General features: G+C 33.6%; 1 protein-coding gene across 1 annotated transcript in view; it reads right to left on the bottom strand.

The window, feature by feature from the left end:
* The window catches only part of LOC135126709 (acetylcholinesterase), a 215848-nt gene that overhangs the window by 53229 nt on the left and 143199 nt on the right, over positions 1-19420 (bottom strand). Inside the window, exon 5 of the mRNA XM_064052808.1 lies at positions 7328-7491. Coding sequence (XP_063908878.1) covers positions 7328-7491 — 164 coding nt within the window. The remainder of the gene's footprint in view (positions 1-7327; positions 7492-19420) is intronic.

Below are 19420 nucleotides of genomic sequence, written 5' to 3'. Positions count from 1 at the left end.
GTTACTGGAAAGAGGAAGAGGATAGAAGATGCGGATTATGTAGGGAATTTCCGGAGACGATTGAACACTGGCTAAAGGATTGTGAAGAGTTACGGGAAGTCGAGAAAGATAGGAATGAGCTATTGAACGAAACAGGTGATGGTCTGGAATGGATGAAAATGATATTAGAAAAGAAACGAAAATAAGGAAGCATTTCGAGAAAGAATATTAGTTTAAGTTAAAATATGTTTAATTGATATATATTTGTACATATATAGATATATTAAGGGAAAAATGTAAACCGGACTTCTTTCAAGTCCCGAATGGGAAAGAAATAAACAGTTACATACATACATAGTTACACTTCGTCATTCAGGTGTTATGGCTATGATACCACCTTCATATATTCATTATAATATCAGTCATAAGGCCCCAAACTGTAAACAAAATGTTAATTTTATGCAATATGTTAAACATTACATTTCAACAGGATAAGACTTTAAATTAATATCTAAATAACAGAATAGCCATTATGTGGTTTAAAATTAGAATAATTAATACTCCTCCATCTTATTCTTCCCTTAAAACATATTTGGTATTAATCAATTCAAACAGAATTATTTTATCCTACAGAAAATAGTCAGTTACTATTTTCAGATCAATTACAATTTTATGATCTTGAAACATTATTAAAATTAAAATTATCTCGAGTAACTAATGTATATTACAAAAGTTTTCCAACAAATTTCGCCTACCTGAAACTAATAAGTAAGAACTGACTTGCGACCTAGTGACCACTATAAACAGATACTCATTGGAAATTATTTAACTGCATTAAAATATCAAAAGCATATAAAATGCAGTGTTATGGCTAGTGACAAATTCCATATCTATGTAAAGGATTAGAATCAATTATTAATGAACAACTTATTAGGTTATATATATAATAAATATCCTTTCACCGTGTCAACATGGGTTTCTTCCTGGCAGAAGCACAGTTACAAATCTTTGCTATATGTATGTATATTATATTGAATTTATTACCGATGCTTTTGACGAAGGTCTAATTAAACTTAGCGCGGCTTTCGATCGTGTAAACCACACCCTTCTAATGAAAAAAATGTAGTATCTAGGTATTTATGGTCAGCTACCAACCATATTCTTTAAAGGAATTTCTATCCGATCCCCCTCCTTATACCATCTGGAGTTCTTCAGGGTAGTCATCCTGGTCCCAGACTTCGAGTAACTCGATCACTCATCCTACAGTACTGACTTAGCTTCGAACGATTATTATTCTCTAAGTTAAAAAAAGACTTGCGGGGAAATCGTTTGGGACGGATAAAGAGGTGCAATCGGCAGTACTACATCATTTTAGTGATAAAAATTAAAATTATTTTTTTAAAGGGATAGAGCTGTTAGTTAAAGGTAATTTTAAATATATTGAAGTTAACAGTGTTTATGTTGATATATATATATTTAATTTTTTTGCGTCCTGTCGCTTTCTTGGTTAGGCCCAGAATATTTGGCGCTTACCTCGTATTGCTGCTATTCATAAACTATTTATTACTTTATTTAGGTCTGTCTCAGTACAGCATTATTATACGGTTTTCGTTTTATGAAATACACATAACAAGAATCGAAAGGGTACAAAGGATAATATAAGTATTAATTTTTAAAGTGGGGCTAAACAAATCTCAATACAACCACGAAGAGAGACGTAACTGGATTGAAATGGGAACTTTGAAGATACGGTTTGGGTTTTAAACTCTTCAAAAATCAGCTAGAATGCCCACATTTTTTGTCGCTTTTTAATTTCTAAATGCCTTTAATTCCTAGTAGAAATCATGATTTAATAATTGTATGTCCGTTTAGGAAAAGTAATCTGGGTTTCAATAGTTCTGTAGTAAACAAAGTTGTGACCGTTGTTAACAATCTACTAACAATATTATATTGATAGCGTACAGTTAAAAATATCTATAATAGATATTTTTAACTCTACGCAAAATGCAGTTAATTTATATTTAAGTCGACTGTGAGTCATATGTTTTCAAATTGTTGTCTCATGTGGTGCATTGTTCTGTTAGAAAATAAATCATTATTATTATTATTAATATTAATGTTATTATTATTAAAATACGAAAAAAATGCCCACAACTTCGTTGGATGCTTATCTAAGCGTGAAATTTTAAACATTTTTCGGAATCAAAATATCTGTAAAGCACGCACCTATAGGACAATTAATAGCATAATACGCACAAGGAGTACAATGTTTAAATTTGCCAGAAACTGAACGACTCAAGGAATTGACTAAAGCTCGTGAGAACAGCTTCAACGAAATCAAGTTGGAAAATCATTGCGAACATTGTTTAGAGATTTCATATTTTCTAAGTAATCTGTAAGCTGAGTTCACTAATGGTCAAATGACATTTAAAGTGCTGTTTGCATATACGCATGTAAATATGTAATAACACAATGACAATGATATTCGGAAAACGCGTCGGTCTCTTCTATCTAGTCTAGCCCTGTTTTCAATACCCTTTCGCTTGACTCATCTTCATTTCGCTCCTGTACAGGTGTTTATCCATAAATAGAAGGATAATAAACATTATTTACCTTAACTGACAGAATTTCATATTTTTATGGTAACCCTATGCCGATTTTAGAAGTTAGATCTGCCATTTTTGTTTGTCAGGAGTATACCTCAAATGCGGTCTATTGAAAATTTTTTAGGTTTCCTATGTCGATCTTTAGGATAACGGTTTCCTGCGTGTTCAAAATCAAGCAGAACTCCATAGAAGAATATTAAGAAAGATTCGTGAAATTGACTCGAACATTGTCCATTGCAGCACATTAGGACGAAGTTGCGTACCGTTGAAGATCATGGATTTTTGCCAGTTATTTAAATATTTGTTTATTTTCGTTAAGTGTTGACTAATAACTCATATGCTGGTTGCAGTTTTATAAAATTCCATTCTTGTTTGGGTGTATTGTTTTGAAAGTAATCTACTATTACAGATGCTTTATAACTGTTTTTTAATTAATTCTTCCCTGGAACTGAATTTCGCACTTTTCGTATAAAGTTTCATGAAGTTCTGTATATTTAATTGGTTTACATTTTTTTCACATCATTTCCATAACTTTTAAATTTTCTAATACTTCCTTTTATTTTATAAAACCTTTTTCCACTTCAGTTCAGCAACATTTGTTTGAATCCATATGCGACCACTTTAGTGTATTCATCTCTTTTTGTATCACGTTTAAGCAAGATCTAACCTGCACAGTGGATGATTTTGATACTTTCGTCAAAGAGCTGATAGCTGGTCACGCAAATATCCATTTTTGGAAAGTTCCTATTGTAACAAGTTATTTTCCAGATGCGTAAATTGACAAACAAAGCAAAATTTTTTCTACATGTGTACTTTTGTTCACATTTGTATACCTCTGATGGACAGTTGTGTAATATTCTTGATTAGTAAATCCGTTAAATTGATTTACATTTCATCGACATTTGCTGTATAAGTTTCAAGTCCAAATTTTGGCATTGGTGCTATTAGAATGTTGCTACTGCTTCAGGTTTGTCAGACTCTTCTTTTGCTTTTTTTTCTCGATGAATCATGGCCGCTAGATTACGAAAAAATGGGCCGTCCGTTTCCGTCTGTTTGTCTGTCTCTCTGTCTCTTTGTCTGTCTATATGTTTGTCGCTCTGTCTGTCTGTCCGCCGTCCGTACCTAACGATTTTAGATAGATAATCTCCGAAACTACTGGACCGATTGTTGTCAATTTTATATGTGTATTATGAATATCACGTAGATGGTAAAACGCTAATCATAATTTGTCTAATCATTTTTACCCGAAACGTCCAGATTTTTGGAAAAAATCAAAATTATAAACAACATTTTGCAAATTAATTTTGAATCTGCTCAAACAAATGCTTTGAATTCATGTAGATGTAGTAAAGTTATCATAAGCATGGCAAATTTTTAATCAAAACATTTTTGCTTATCCTCCCAAAAAATTGATGGCGTCACTACAAAATTCAGCCGAATAAATTCTATATAAAATTTGCAAAACACGATGAGTCTATACCTGTGAATTATGATTCCATTCATATTTTTTGGATTTGCTTACACATAGTGACTCAAAAAAATTAATGAAATCATTTTATTGATTAAACCTGGAACTGCAAAACCGAATGTTCTGAAATTTAATTTCTCTGTTTCACTCTCACAATTTTTTATAAATGCCACACCTATAAATCAAGAACGACTCACTCCATTTTCCCGAAAATTCGGGAATACATTACTGTTATTATTAATTAGTATTACAATGCATGTATCCAAATTGTCATTTTTTTTTGACGAATTTCTTGAATTTACAAACGCCGCAAGGTGAAAAATTAACCTAGTCGTCTCCTTTTCCTCAATTAAGTCGGTTCTGCATATGGCAAGCACGTCGATCAGAATCGTCCAAGCAAGTCGAAACATACTTCAGAATTCATAAAATTCGACTCAAATATGTAAAATTTTGTAATGGAAAAGCTCCCCTAAAATCAATGAGTAGCACGCAGGGTTATCATAAAAACTAAAATTCGAAAAATCAATTCTTATAATATTAACAGTTGGATTTGAATTTCTGTACTTTATGGACGAGGGAAGTTCGATCGAAATAATCTCGATCAATTTTTTATTCAAGCATTTGTTCAAACGAATATGAATTTGAAAAAATAAACTATTCCTTGACTGGACTAGAAATTTTGTTCCTGTAAAATCCACTCGAAACATTTTAAGAGACACATTTTTGTGTCTGCAAGCATCCCCAATCCACATTGGTAGCTGAATAAACATATACACCGCATTCTGTGGGTTATAAATTTAGCAATCATATTCATAAGTATTTTGAATGTAGAACCTGTGATACAATGTGTTCATTAATGTTGCTTCGGCACACTTACAGCTTGTATCTAGGCCTCCTTTTTGACCAGAAACTCACTTGGCAAGCCCACATCCGAGAACTCATTAAAGCCTGCCACAAAGGCTTAGGCCTTCTAAAAACACTAGCGAGTCACCAATGGGGAGCCAGACTGATATGCTTTTACGTATTTATCGAAGTGTAATCCGGTCCAAACTTGATCATGGCTCCATTGCTTATGCCTCCGCTAAACCGCACGTCCTAGCACCGCTGAATTCCATTCATAATGCAGCTCTGCAGATAGCGACTGGAGCTCTCCTCACACCGCCTGTGCAAAATCCGTATACCCTGACTCCAGAACTTTCCCTCTCTTTTCGAAGAAATCTTCTTTTTCTCTAAAACAATCTACGAATCGCTGCACATGTCAACCACCCAGTTCACAATGTCCTTTTTACCCGCCGCTCCCAGTTAATATTTGAACCCTTCCCGGTGCCCGCCAGGTTACCGTAGACTCTCCCTGCTGATAGAAGAACTGAACTATTCCATACCACCCCTCTTTTCCATGCATCTCAACCAATTTGACTCGTGGGTTCGCAGTAAAATTCACTACAACTTTGCTCTGTTTGATAATAATCAACCCAACACCACGCTTTCAACCAGATTCACCGACCAACTAAAGAGTATTCCTCACCCGTTGGTTCTTTATACAGAGGGAGCTAAAAATTCAGCAGCTTCGTCTCAACATAAGTACCGTTTACCAGTAGAAAGTTCCACTCTTACAGCAGAACTTTTCGCAATTGTGATGGCTCTAAGATGGAAATCTCTATTTATTCATGCCTCACCCAATTTCGTCATCTGCACGGACTCTTCGGCCGCCTTGCACAAGATACAGCAAATCTACTCCACATGTCCTTTGGTTCGCCAAATCCAGGATCAACTTTCCATATTATCCGCTTCTGGCAAACGGATGCACTTCTTCCGGGTCCCTTCGCATCAAGGCCTGATAGGTAACGAAACTGCCGACATTGCTGCCAAAGGTACAATTACTAATCCATCCTCCCCTATGGTCGCCCAAACTCCACCCTCTGATGCTAAAGATACTATCAAAGAAGTGCTTCTGCTACAATGGCAAAACTCTTGAAACAACACTACATCCACCCTTAGACGATCAAACTATCTGTAGCAAAATGGATGACCTACAAGCATACTAGAAAACATTCCATCGACCTTGCACGTCTTCGTTTGGGTCATACTCGCTTGACACATCTTGGATGTTTGACCCAACAAGGCCTTTCTTTTTGCTCTCAATGTTAGATTTCCAATACCTTCTCAAGGGTTGCCCCAAGTTTAGCGATCATCGCGCCACAGTCAGTCTCGAAGGAACTTTAGAAAATATCCTCGCCCACACCCAAGCTGCCGAAGATAAAGTCATCTGTTTCCATAAAGCCGCCCTATTTTATCAGCTAGTTTAAACTGTCTCTCTTAATTTATTGTGATTATGTACAATTAAAGTTTCGGGGACTAAAAACCCTATGTGGTTGATGTCATCTAAAACTCTAATAAATAAATAAAAAACACTTACAACTTGACTAACACATCGTGAAAATTATTAAAATATTTTGTCATTATTTTACATGTGCGTAAGATATTATCAACGAATTGCCCTTGATAATTTTCTGCCCGTAGGTATTCAAGTTGCTTCTATTTGTACAGCAGAAATGTGTTTTTTTTTTATTAAATAAATAAGTAAACAAATAAATAAACAAGACATTTTCAAAAGTAAACTAGATCTCTAATAACTGGCCAGATATTCAGGTTCATAGGATGATTGAAATTTTTCATCACAATAAAACAACCGGTGTACAAGGATTACCTGAAGACAGTAGATCCATAAAACTGTCAAGAAACTTATTTATTCTACCAGACAAAGAAATAAAAATTTTATTAAGTGAAAACGGTCCCGTAAGTGTCATAAACGTGTATTTAACGTCACCAGAATTGTAGATTTAATGATGACGCAACTAGTTTGTAATATTATAGCTGCACAATCTCCAAATCTTAAACGTTTTGTTTCATGTTATTTGGGCAGTATTTCACTAACCTTTCATTCAACAATAAACAATTTCTGGAGCGCTTAGATTAAATAATTAACGATATTCCGTAAAATCGATAAATAATAATACCCCAATTTCTTCCCATTTATCACCGGTTATCCAATAGAACATTTATTAAAGTTCCGTGTTTTAAACAGTATTATTGATTCCGGGATAAAAATATGTCGTAAAACCGGAGAACCGAACGAAAATAGCTCGGCATCATGAAATAAGCACGAATCCGCAGGTAATAATTTAAAAAAGCCTCGACTGTATCGAGTGATTCCCAGCTAAAAGCCTCCAATTGAGCTCTTGAGCTCTTCGAGCGCTCTCTAATTAGCACTTACCCAGTTGCAGCGAATCTGGCAAAGGCTTGCATTATCTTCAAACTGAGCTCGCGTTCCCTCGAGTTAAACTGCAACGACATGTTCAAAGGATGGCCAAACACGTATTCTATCTCATCCCCGTGCATCACCCCCATCCATTCGCCCCACAACGACGTGCTTGTCCTCTGTAAAATAAAATCGCTCATTAGGTATGCGCAACACAAATTCTAACGGGATCTGTATTAAAATTTGCATGTACTCGTATTTTCCTAGAGCTATAACAGATATTTAATTATCGCTAACGTGCTTCTCAATGGAACAGTTCGAAAAAAGAGCAAAGCATTTTTTAATCGATCTATTGAACGGAGAGACGTCATAAAATCTTTTATTTAGCACTGTGGTAAAAATCGAATCAGAAGGTTTTAAAAATTCATATGGTGAACATTTTAGTGTACTTTGGACAGGGCAAGAATGTTGCGGTGCTATGGTCGAGTTTACAACTCTTTTAAGTACGAATGAGACAGACGTCTGTGTTACGTACGTCTTTAATTATTTAGTGATGTGTTTTGCGGGATTATTTTCTTGCTTTGGCTAAATTCTACAAACTATGTGGTTATTGTTCCTTTTAGATGTATTTTGCTTTGTTGTGCATTTCTCAATTTAGCTACCACTGTTCTGCACCCTTAACACGCAATAAACTTCATAATTAGTTTTCTGTTGGAAGAAACCACCTGAACGCGAATGACTTTGTAATTTGTCATTTCGTTATTAATGCGGAGGGTGAGGCTATATTTATAATCATACAGAATTTAAAATCTGTTTGAACTTCTTGTACTATAAATTACAGAAGTATAACTTGTGTAATTTTTTAAAACGTCTATTATTTTTTAATTTGGCTATATGGATTGCAAACATGCACAACGAATTATAAAACAGTTCATAAATAATATGAATCTGAAAGTATCATACAATTTTTTTTTTAAGTGAATTAAGAATTAGCGTTCATTATTAATATAATTAATAATTGTTACCAGCTGTTTTGATATTCGTCAGTTTAACTATATTTTAAATTGGGATCACTCTTCTTGCCTATCCCTATATCCATGGAAAGTAAGCGTACTTTAATGCGTCTACTGTGTAGTACGAAAACCATTCTAGTTCTTTTGTTAATTATTATATAGGTTACAAACAGATGTCCATATAATCCGGGTTCCCTTAAAGTCACTAGATCTATTATTACTTTTAGAAAGTACGGCGAATTACCTGTGCCCGGAGTTCGACAGAGAGGAATCTAACCTATGTGCTAGACAAAGATAGCTCGAGACTAGTAATTTTCTTTATCAAATGTTTGGCATCCATGTAGGAACTGTCAAGGAAAGCTTGCTGTGTTTACGATTTGAGGTTTCGGCAAATTGTACCAGAATTTTCGAGTCAACAGACCTAAAAGAACAGTATTCCAGTCACAAAGCTAACTCCAGTTCTATATAACAAGAAAGCGTCACCGGCAACCTGGAAACAGTCGTAGAAGGCGTGTTACCAGCAAGACAATGGACAGCCAAATGACAGTAACAGGGTCGCCATACTAGAAGCAAAAAATACCGGGTGTCAAAAATCCAGAGCGTAAGAAGGACAGAGACATATTTTTATTTCATAAAACTTACTATTTGCCACACATTTTAAGATCGAATCAGTTGCCTTGGTCCGCTAAAACCAGGCGACGCGATCGGCAGTTAGCGTCGCTGACCAGGGATACACCGTTATGCGCTAGTGTATCAACCTATCTATTCTACAACCGAGTCTCGTACCCTCAAATGTATTAAATACGAAAGTTTCAAAGACAGTTACATCACTGTGACCAATGTAGACGCACATTATCCACCTTTCAACACTAAATTTCCTTGGTCTTCTGTTCATATACCTTTCTATAACAATTTATTACACAAATTTAGCTTTAAAAATGCTGGCTGTAGTAAATCAATAACTACTGTTTCACTACCAATTGGAATAATTTGATTTCAAATAATGATGTTATACCAACTTTGAAATTTTTTGCAACGTCTTACGCGAGACTATTTATAATAATAATAATAATATTAATAATAATCTTTATTCATGTTATATGTACAAAGTACTTACACACGTCAAAACAGTACATACAATATGTATATATATATATATATATATTGATACCTGTTAAGTTGTTACCTCCGACATATGGAACAGACGACCTGACCTCCGGGTTACCCCCTTCGGCTAGCGTCATATATGTGATATATTTGGAATGAGGGGAACCTCTACTATTCGAATCTCAAAAGAGGGGAAACGATTTCTAGTATTTTAAAAGGCCATATATAAGATATACATAAGATATACAAAAGAGGCGTTCTTACCTCCATATACGTATATGAGTGGGTACTCGTAGTTTGTTGTTACCTCCAACAGTGTTGTCAAGTTTATACACAAGCTATCTTCTTTTACGTATATAGCTATTTCACACCAAATTAGACATCTTGATTTCGTACGATCATTCAAAGAAAGTGTTTAATTATATTACTGAATTTTTTGGAAATTTTTGGTAAAAATTGCAAAATGGCTCCAATTTTTTTATAGGAATAGCAAGACATCATCCTAGAAATACATACAAAAATCGGTCGAAGGTTATTTCAAGAGAACTTTCCTCGCCCCTGAAGTACAATACAACTCCAGCTTTTTTGAAAATTATTTGATTTTGCGAATTTTACTTTTTATTTTCAAAATGTAAGGAAGTATTGTAACGGGTCCGTCGGCTGAGTCTCTACTTTTACGTTTTCTCGACCTTTTATGACCCACAGAGTACGAAAAAATGGATCTCTCGTTTCCGTGTGTGTATCTGTCCGCCGTCCGTGAGGATTTTTGTTAGACAGATATTCTCCGAAACTAGTGGACCGATTTTTGTCAAATTTTATATGTAAGTAAATTACGAATATCATGTTGATGGTAAAACGCTAACCAAACTTTGTCTAGTCATCTCCACCAACAATGTGATGATGACACCTCAAAATTGTACATAGTAAATAGGTTTAAACTGTGTAAAATAATATAGTCCTACACGTATAGTTTATGAATCCGTGTTGAGTTTTTACCCGAAACGACCAGATTTTTGGAAGAAAAATCAAAATTATATAACAATTGTGTGTTGCATGTTAAAACTTACATTACAAAATATACAATTTTAATTTTTTTTTTCCAAAAATCTCGATGTCCAGTGTGAAAACGCAGTACGAATTCATACACCACAACTGCAGGAATATCGTATTTTATAAAATTACTATTGTAAATTTTGGATTGTCAGTCATCCCATTGGTGGGGGGATGATTAATCAACTTTTGGTCAGCGTTTTGCAATATACACAATATTCTTAACATAAGTATAAAATTTGATAACAATTGGTGCGGTAATTTCGAAGATTATCAGTCTAATAAAAAAAAACACAGACGTTGGAGAGTCAGGCGTCAGAGAGACGGAACCGGGAGACCAAATTTTTCGTACTCTAGACGTCATGAAACGTCAAGAAAACATGCAAGTAGCAAGTTGCTTGATAGACTCGATTACTATACTTGTGACTGTATTATAAGTGAAAGTAATTCGAAGTCCTGGAATTTAAGACTAGACTTTTCAAACTGTATGCTACTGTTGCTAAAAACTCACATTTCATCACTCGCAGGCTGTAAACCAACCTGAATTCTAATTCTAAGGCGATTTTGACATGTTTCGAACGCTATTACTGACAGAAACGTCTTATAATTTTTGTAATTGTAATTGTAATCGAGTCCGTCGACCGACTCTCTACTTTTACGTTTTTTCGAGCTTTCATGACCCCTACAGTAGGAAGAAATAGGTCTCCTGTTTCCGTGTGTCTGTCTGTCCGTTTGGCTGCCGTCCCAAATTTTTATTAGACAGATAATCTCCGAAAGTACTGGGACAATTGTTGTCAAATTTTGTATTTATATTAGGAACGTCATGTAGATGGTATAACGCTAACCGAAATTTGCCTAATCATCCTCACCAATAACGTGATGATATCATTTCACAATTGTACATAGTAAATGGGTTTTAAAATGTATAAAATAACATGTAGTTTATGAAGCCGTGTTGAGTTTTTATCGAAACGTCCAGATTTTTGGGAAAAGAATCAAAATTATAAAGCAACATTTTGCAATTTAATTTTGAATCTGCAGACCGGAATGCTTTGAAATCTTGCAGACGTTATAAAGTTATGATAATCATGATAAATTTTTAATCAAAATTATTTACTTATCCCCTCCAAAAGATTGATGACGTCAGCTCAAAATGTTGCCGAATAAATCCTTTCGGAAAAGTCCAAAATATGATGAGTCTATATTTGGGAACAACAGTTGCTCCAAAAACACGTAATATACCTGAATACATGTGATATTTATGTAAATTTCTGTGCAAATCCTATCCTTCCTCTTATCCTATCTTTCGTCTACCTGCCCTATGGTCCAACTTTCTCTTTCAGTTTCTAGAATTTTCTAAACGCTTTCTTTAAGTTCTTCCACCTCTCCAAAACCGAACCTACGTGTCGACAATTTTTAAACACCATTCCTTTTTCTTCCTCGAGCTCTCAACCCGTAAGCATCTAATAAAAATCTGAAAACCGTGACCGTCGCTATTTCTTATTAAAATCCCCACCGATACCCACAATTCCATTCATATTTTTTGGACTTACTTATACAAGTGACTCAAAAAAATTATTGATTAAATCAAAAATTGCAAAACTCAATACTTTGAAATCTTGTAGACGTTTTGATGTTATGAAAGAATGGTAAATTATTTATCAAAATATATCTGTTCATCAACTCCAAAAAATTTATGACGTCATCTCAAAATTTTGCAGAATAAATCCTATCTAAAATGATCAATCTATAATTGTAATTTATCACTGCATTCATATTTTTTAGCTTTGCTTATAGAGGGTGACTCCAAAAAATTAATGAATCAGTCAATTTATTTTATTGAATGAATCAAGAATAGCAAAACTGAATATTTTGAAATCTTGCAGCCGTTTTCAAGTTATTGAAGCATGGTAAATTGTTGATCAAAATATATCTGTTTAGGTCCCCCAAAAAACTGATGACGACATCTCAAAATTTTGTAGAATAAATTCCACCCAAAATGTGCAAATGTGTTCTTATTTGTGGTCGATCATTGCACTCATATTTTTTAGATTTTCTAAAACAGGGGACTCAAAAAATTAATGAATGGGTCAAATTTATTTTATTGATTAAATCAGGAACGCCTCACTCCATTTTCCCAGAAAATTTTGGGAATAGAATACTGTTATTTTTAGTATTTTACACTGCATCAATCCAAGTTGATATACTTGTATTTGTAAAAATGACGTCATCACAAAACGTTGCTTTTAGCAACAATAGCAACTTAAATTCGAATTTGAAGACGATTTAAGCAACAATAGCGACTCGAATTCTAATTTCAAGACGATTTTGAGACGATTCAAACACCATTAGTGACAGAATGTTTAATGAAACACAGGTTCAACACATAGAACTTTTATAAACACCTATATGACGTAAGTGAAAGAATTCGAAGATGCTGAAATTTTAAATACAATAATCAGGGCTAATTGAGGAAATCGAGCTTGGAATGTCCTACATAAAAAAGAATAAGAAAAAAGAAGGGCTCGGACTGTGTCCAGAATGGAGGGCCATATCTCGAAAATCTTGTGTGGTTACTATAAACTGGCATCAAATCGGCTCTTTTCAGAACCAATAGTAATTTCGACAAATAAAGTAACAGTAAATTGGTACTAGTCAATATTTTGGAGAAGAATGTGCACTCTGCACTAATGTTGGTTAGTGGTTACACGAAAACCTAAATTCTGCGATCCCATATTACATACGACTGCAACAACTGTATAATCACAAATAAATTTTTCAATTTAAAGCTGGTTAGATGGTTGCTAATCTTATTATTACTGATACAATGCCTCAACAGAGTGAAAACTCCAATTACACTAGTTTACAAGGTTTTATATCCAAAGACAAAAATAGTTGAATCTGAAGGATTTGGGTTCAGGAAAATCAAATCTGAAAGCAGAGAAAATCCATCACGTCAGGTTTTTGAGATATTTATATAAACATATCCCGTATTTCTCTTCTTTTATACAACTCTTGTTATTTTTTTGTTTTTAAATATATATGAACATATAGTTCTTTTAGCAAATTTGTTTCATTTTACAAGATCATCTACGTCAATAAATAACATGAGTGTCAATTTTTCAAGCTACTAGATTGTCATCAATATTTTATTTAAAATTTTTCAAGTATTGATTTTAGAATAATTGGTTGCTTTTGATTTCTCTACGGGACGTGATAATAAAAATGTGAGCTTGGTCTCACAAAGATCTTTTAAAAGGATATAAATTTGCTCAAAGAAATACAGGTTTATCTTTAAAAATAAAGTAGTTACAGGGGTTGCATCAAATAAAAGCAACACCTAGTATATATTATAAACATTATGACTGAAAATTAAAAATGATTAACACTAGCGTTTCTTTTATTGACAGTACTGTCAGTTTTCCTTATAATAGACCAACAGTAACACATTTTCGTCCCAAAATCCTTGATACCTTCTTTTTAAGCATATTTGAACAGGTCTTCCCGCTTTAGGTACTATAATTTTACCACAAACGTAACAAAACTGATTTGTACTTACTTTGCACGATTTCGAAGACATGTTTTATGCCACAGTATTAACATGAATCAATTTAACCTAACGTGAAGGTAAAAACAAAGTTCATTATTTTGTATTAAAAGCTGACGTGATAAGGATTAGTATCCATTTTTGGATTTGTTATCAGTAAGTAATTTAGAAGTAAAAAATATTTTTTTTATTTTTGGATATGAAAAAAAGTTTAAATTTGTAAATTAATGTCATTCTTAGGCAAGGAGCATAAAGATTAACAAGAAAGAGTGGAGTGAAATTAGCAAGTTTAAAATCTTAAGCACATAAACGAAACACAATGAATGCTAGACAACTTGATGGAATGTGCTGTACTGATGAGATCAAACAAGATAGAAACTGCAGGCTACAGTTTTCCAACACGTTGTCTAGTCTCCGGGGTGATTGCAAATTAATGTATTTTAAATTTGGCCCTAATTTGATGCCTTTGGACGTAACCAGAGACTTTAAATACAGTATGTATTAAAGTCTCTGGACGTAACAGTCGATACCATGTTTCCTTCTACCATGCGTTGGACATATGTATGACGGCGACGTTGCCAAGTTTCAGAGGTCAGAACGTACAGTTTATATGCCGGAGGTAACAACATACTAGCAGTGTATAAAGGTAAGCGACGCCAGCGCCAACGGTCTACAGCTGAACTAAAATAAAAAGTTGCGACTATGGGATGCACGTTATGACCTCCAGACGAAAATTGAAAATCAAGCTCCTAGCGCCCCCTAGATGATTAAAAAATTATTTACAAGGCAAAACGTTTCTACCTCCGAAAACGGAGGTAGGAACGTTGTAGATGAGGTGACAACGTACTATACGTATATACTTCGGAGGTAACAACATACCGTGCATACATATATATATATATGTATATATATACAAAAAACGCATCAACGAAAAGACTGATAGTTATTACACCTCAATAATACTGTCAATATTAAATTCAAGATATTCGGAAAAATGATAAAACGGATGGATTTTTAGAAACTTTGAAATAAACTTTTTAAACGATAGTGCATCTAACTTGCGTACATCAGCTGGCAAATGATTAAAAAATTTCACACAGAAATAATTTGATCCAGTTCGTGTTTTACTTATTCTATGATATCGAGCAACAATGTCATTATTTCCTCGTGTTTCATAACCATGATGTTCTTTCGGTACTGAAAAATCTGTCTCATTGTTTTTTATGTATAACAGACTCTGCAATATATATGCACTTGGTAGTGTAAGTACCCCTAGTTTCTGAAAAAATTTCCTACAATCTGCTCTATAGGGAATACCACAAATCATACGTAAAGCTTTCCGCTGCAATTTGAAGATTACATAACTCTGGTAAGAGTGGTCCCAAACCAACAACGCATATGTTATATGCGTGTGAACAAGTCCGTAGTACGCTGTAATAAGAATTTTTTGTGAGACTTTGTCATACATACTCCTGAGTAAGAAAATATTTTTTGAGAGTTTTGCTGCCAAAAAGTCAATATGGGATTCCCACGAAAGTTTTCTGTCAATATATACTCCCAAGAATTTTTCCGCTGTACTTAACGTGTCATCTTCATGATGTGGTCTTAAACTAAAAGTTAAACGTTTACATTTATCATGATTTAGAATTAATTGATTAGCTGTGCACCAAGTGTTTACATTGGATCGAGTAATAGAAGAATGTAACTTTAATTCCTGCAAGTTTGTGCTGGAGGTACTAATTGTCGTGTCATCTGCAAATAAAACAAATGAGCTTATATTTGAACATCGAGGCAAATCATTTATGTAACAAAGAAATAAAATCGGTCCTAATATTGAACCCTGCGGTACTCCTGCAGTGACTTTCCTTTTAGCCGATATTTTATTTTCAGTGACAACTACCTGTGACCTATTTGTTAAGTATGAAGTTATTAACTCAACACTTTTTGCATCTAAGCCATGTTGTTTCATTTTTTCGATTAAGATGCTGTGGGAAACACAGTCGAAAGCTTTCGTGAGGTCTAAAAATTCAGTAAACGCAAATTCTTTAGCTTCAAAACTCCATTTATTTTATCGACTAAGGCATTAATTGCTAAAGTAGTGGATCGTTTAGATCTAAAACCGAATTGTGAATTGTTAAAAAGATTCTGTTCTTCTAGATGTAAATTCAATTGCCTTTTTAGTACTAGTTCGAAAATTTTTGCAAAAATTGGAAGAATGGAAATAGGTCTAAAATTTCTGGATTATTTTTGTTCCCCTTCTTATAAAAGGGAACAACTTTTGCAACTTTCAAAAAATCTGGAAAAACGCTAGATCTAATGCACATGTTAAATAAATTTGTTAAAGGTCTTAATATATGGTATCGAATGGTTACTAGTATTTTTACTTCCCGAGCGTAAGCAAAGAAAGTATTGTAATCGAGTCCGTCGGCCGACTCTCTACTTTTACCTTTTCTCGATCTTTCATGACCCCTAGAAGACGAAGAAATAGCTCTCCCATTTCCGTCTGTCTGTCCGTCTGTCCGTCTGTCCGTCTGTCCGTCCGTCCGTCTGTCCGTCCGTCTGTCCGTCCGTCTGTCCGTCCGTCTGTCCGTCTGTTGTCCCGGATTTTATTAGACAGATAATCTCCGAAAGTACTCGACCGATTGTTGTGAAATTTTGTACTTACATTAAGAATATCATGTAGATGGTAAAACGCTAACCAAAATTTGTCTAATCATCCCCACCACTAATGCGATGACGTCACTTCAAAATTGTACATAGTAAATGGGTTTTCAATTGTATAAAATAACATAGTCCTACACATGTAGTTTACAACTCTGAATCGACTTTTCACCCGAAACGTCCAGATTTTTGGAAAAAAAATCAAAATTATAAAACAACATTTTGAAATTTAATTTTTAATCTGCTAACCAGAATGCTTTGAAATGTTGCAGATGTTTTAAGGCTATAAAGAGCATCATAAATCTTTAGTCAAAAAATATTTGCTTATCCCCTCCAAAAACTTGATGACGTCAGCTCAAAAGTTTGTGGAATAAATCATATCTAAAATGTACAAAATATGATGAGTCTGTACTTGTGATCTATCACTCCATTCATATTTTTTGGATTTGCATATACAGGGTGACTCAAAAAAATTAATGAATGCGTAAATATATTTTATTGATTTAATCAAGAACTACAAAACCGAATGCTCTGAAATCTTGCAGATGTTTCAAGGTCATAAAGAGCATAATAAATGTTTAGTCAAAATATATTTGCTTATCCCCTCCAAAAACTTGATGACGTCAGCTCAAAAGTTTGTGGAATAAATCATATCTAAAATGTACAAAATATGATGAGCCTGTACTTGTGATCTATCACTCCATTCATATTTTTTGGATTTGCATATACAGGGTGACTCAAAAAAATTAATGAATGCGTAAATATATTTTATTGATTTAATCAGGAACTACAAAACCGAATGCTCTGAAATCTTGCAGATGTTTTAAGGTCATAAAGAGCATAATAAATGTTTAGTCAAAATATATTTGCTTATCCCCTCCAAAAACTTGATGACGTCAGCTCGAAAGTTTGCCGAATAAATCATATCTAAAATGTACAAAATATGATGAGCCTGTACTTGTCATTTATCACTCCATTCATATTTTTTGGATTTGCATATACAGAGTGACTCAAAAAAATTAATGAATGCGTAAATATATTTTATTGATTTAATCAGGAACTACAAAACAGAATGCTCTGACATCTTGCAGATGTTTTAAGGTTATAAAGAGCATAATAAATGTTTAGTCAAAATATATTTGCTTATCCCCTCCAAAAACTTGATGACGTCAGCTCGAAAATTTGCCGAATAAATCATATCTAAAATGTACAAAATATGATCAGTCTGTACTTGTGATCTATCACTCCATTCATATTTTTTGGATTTGCATATACAGGGTGATTCAAGAAAATAAATGAAAGCGTAAATTTATTCTACTGATTTACTCAGGAACTACAAAACCGAATGCTTCGAAATCTTGAAGATATTTTAAAATTATCATAACCATGGTAAATTTTTGATCAAAACGTATTTGGTCGTCCCCCCTAAAAAATTTATGATGTCACCACAAAATTTTGCTGAAAAAATCCTATCTAAAATGTACAAAATATGGTGAGTCTCTTCTTGTGATTTATCATTCCATTCAAATTTTTTCGATTTGCATATACAGAGTGACTCAAAAAAATTAATGAATGCGTAAATTTATTTTATTGATTTAATCAGGAACTACAAAACCGAATGCTTTGAAATCTTGCAGATGTTTTAAGGTTATAAAGAGCATAATAAATTTTTAGTCAAAATATATTTGGTTATCTTCTACAAAAAACTGATGACGTCAGCTCAAAAGTTTGCCGAATAAATCGTATCTAAAATGTACAAAATATGATGAGTCTGTACTTGTGATTTATCATTCCATTCATATTTTTGGATTTGCATATGCAGGGTGACTCAAAAAAATTAATGAAGGCGTGAATTTATTTTATCGATATAATCAGGAATTACAAAACCGAATGCTTTGAAATCTTGGGAATATTTTAAAGTTATTATAAGCATGATAAACTTTTGTTCAAAATGTATTTGTTCATCCCTCCTAAAAAAATTGATGACGTCACCCTTAAATTTTGCTGAATAAATCCTATCTAAAATGCAAAAAATATGATGAGTTTGTACTTGTGATTTATCATTCCATTCATATTTTTTAGATTTTCTTAAGAGGTGGTTCGAAACAATTAATGAAGTCAATTTATTTTATTGATTAAATTAAAGGCAACACTTATTATTAGTATTACACCCCAACCAACCCAATTTGGTAGACACAAAATTTGTTAAAGGAAAAACTCGGTTGAAACATAAGGGTAGCACGCTTATTTACATCGACTTTAACATTACAGACCTGCATTTGTTTTATGCGGTCACTTGGTTCCGCGAATGTGAAAAAGACATGTTTATAATCAACCAATTGTGAATTTCACCGTCAAGAATTAAAATAAAACCCAATGTTTTATATAATAAGCGGAAGTCGAAGCAATAAAACCGATGGTCGTTTTGTTTACAGTTTCTCTGTTTGACTCTCACGTATGCTGTTACGCCTGTCATCTTAAATTAAGAATGTTTATACATACACGATTTTCAGTTGCCTCTGATACGTAGGTATACGTGAGTAAATTGTTTCGTTATTTTATTGATTATTACAAATCAATATTCAAAACGACCCAATTCATTTTCCCGAAAATTTGAGAATATAATAATTTTATTCTTAGTATTACACTACATCTATCCCAACTGATATACGTGTCCTTGCAAAAATGTTGATGACGTCATCGCAATTTTTTTTTAAATTCCCACTACAA

This window comes from Zophobas morio, unplaced genomic scaffold, assembly GCF_036711695.1.
Source record: "Zophobas morio isolate AGI-343-1 ecotype UQ-CSIRO unplaced genomic scaffold, CSIRO_AGI_Zmor_V1 ptg000011l, whole genome shotgun sequence".
Classification (NCBI taxonomy): Eukaryota; Metazoa; Arthropoda; class Insecta; order Coleoptera; family Tenebrionidae; genus Zophobas; species Zophobas morio.
This window is presented reverse-complemented; position numbering and strand designations above follow the sequence as displayed.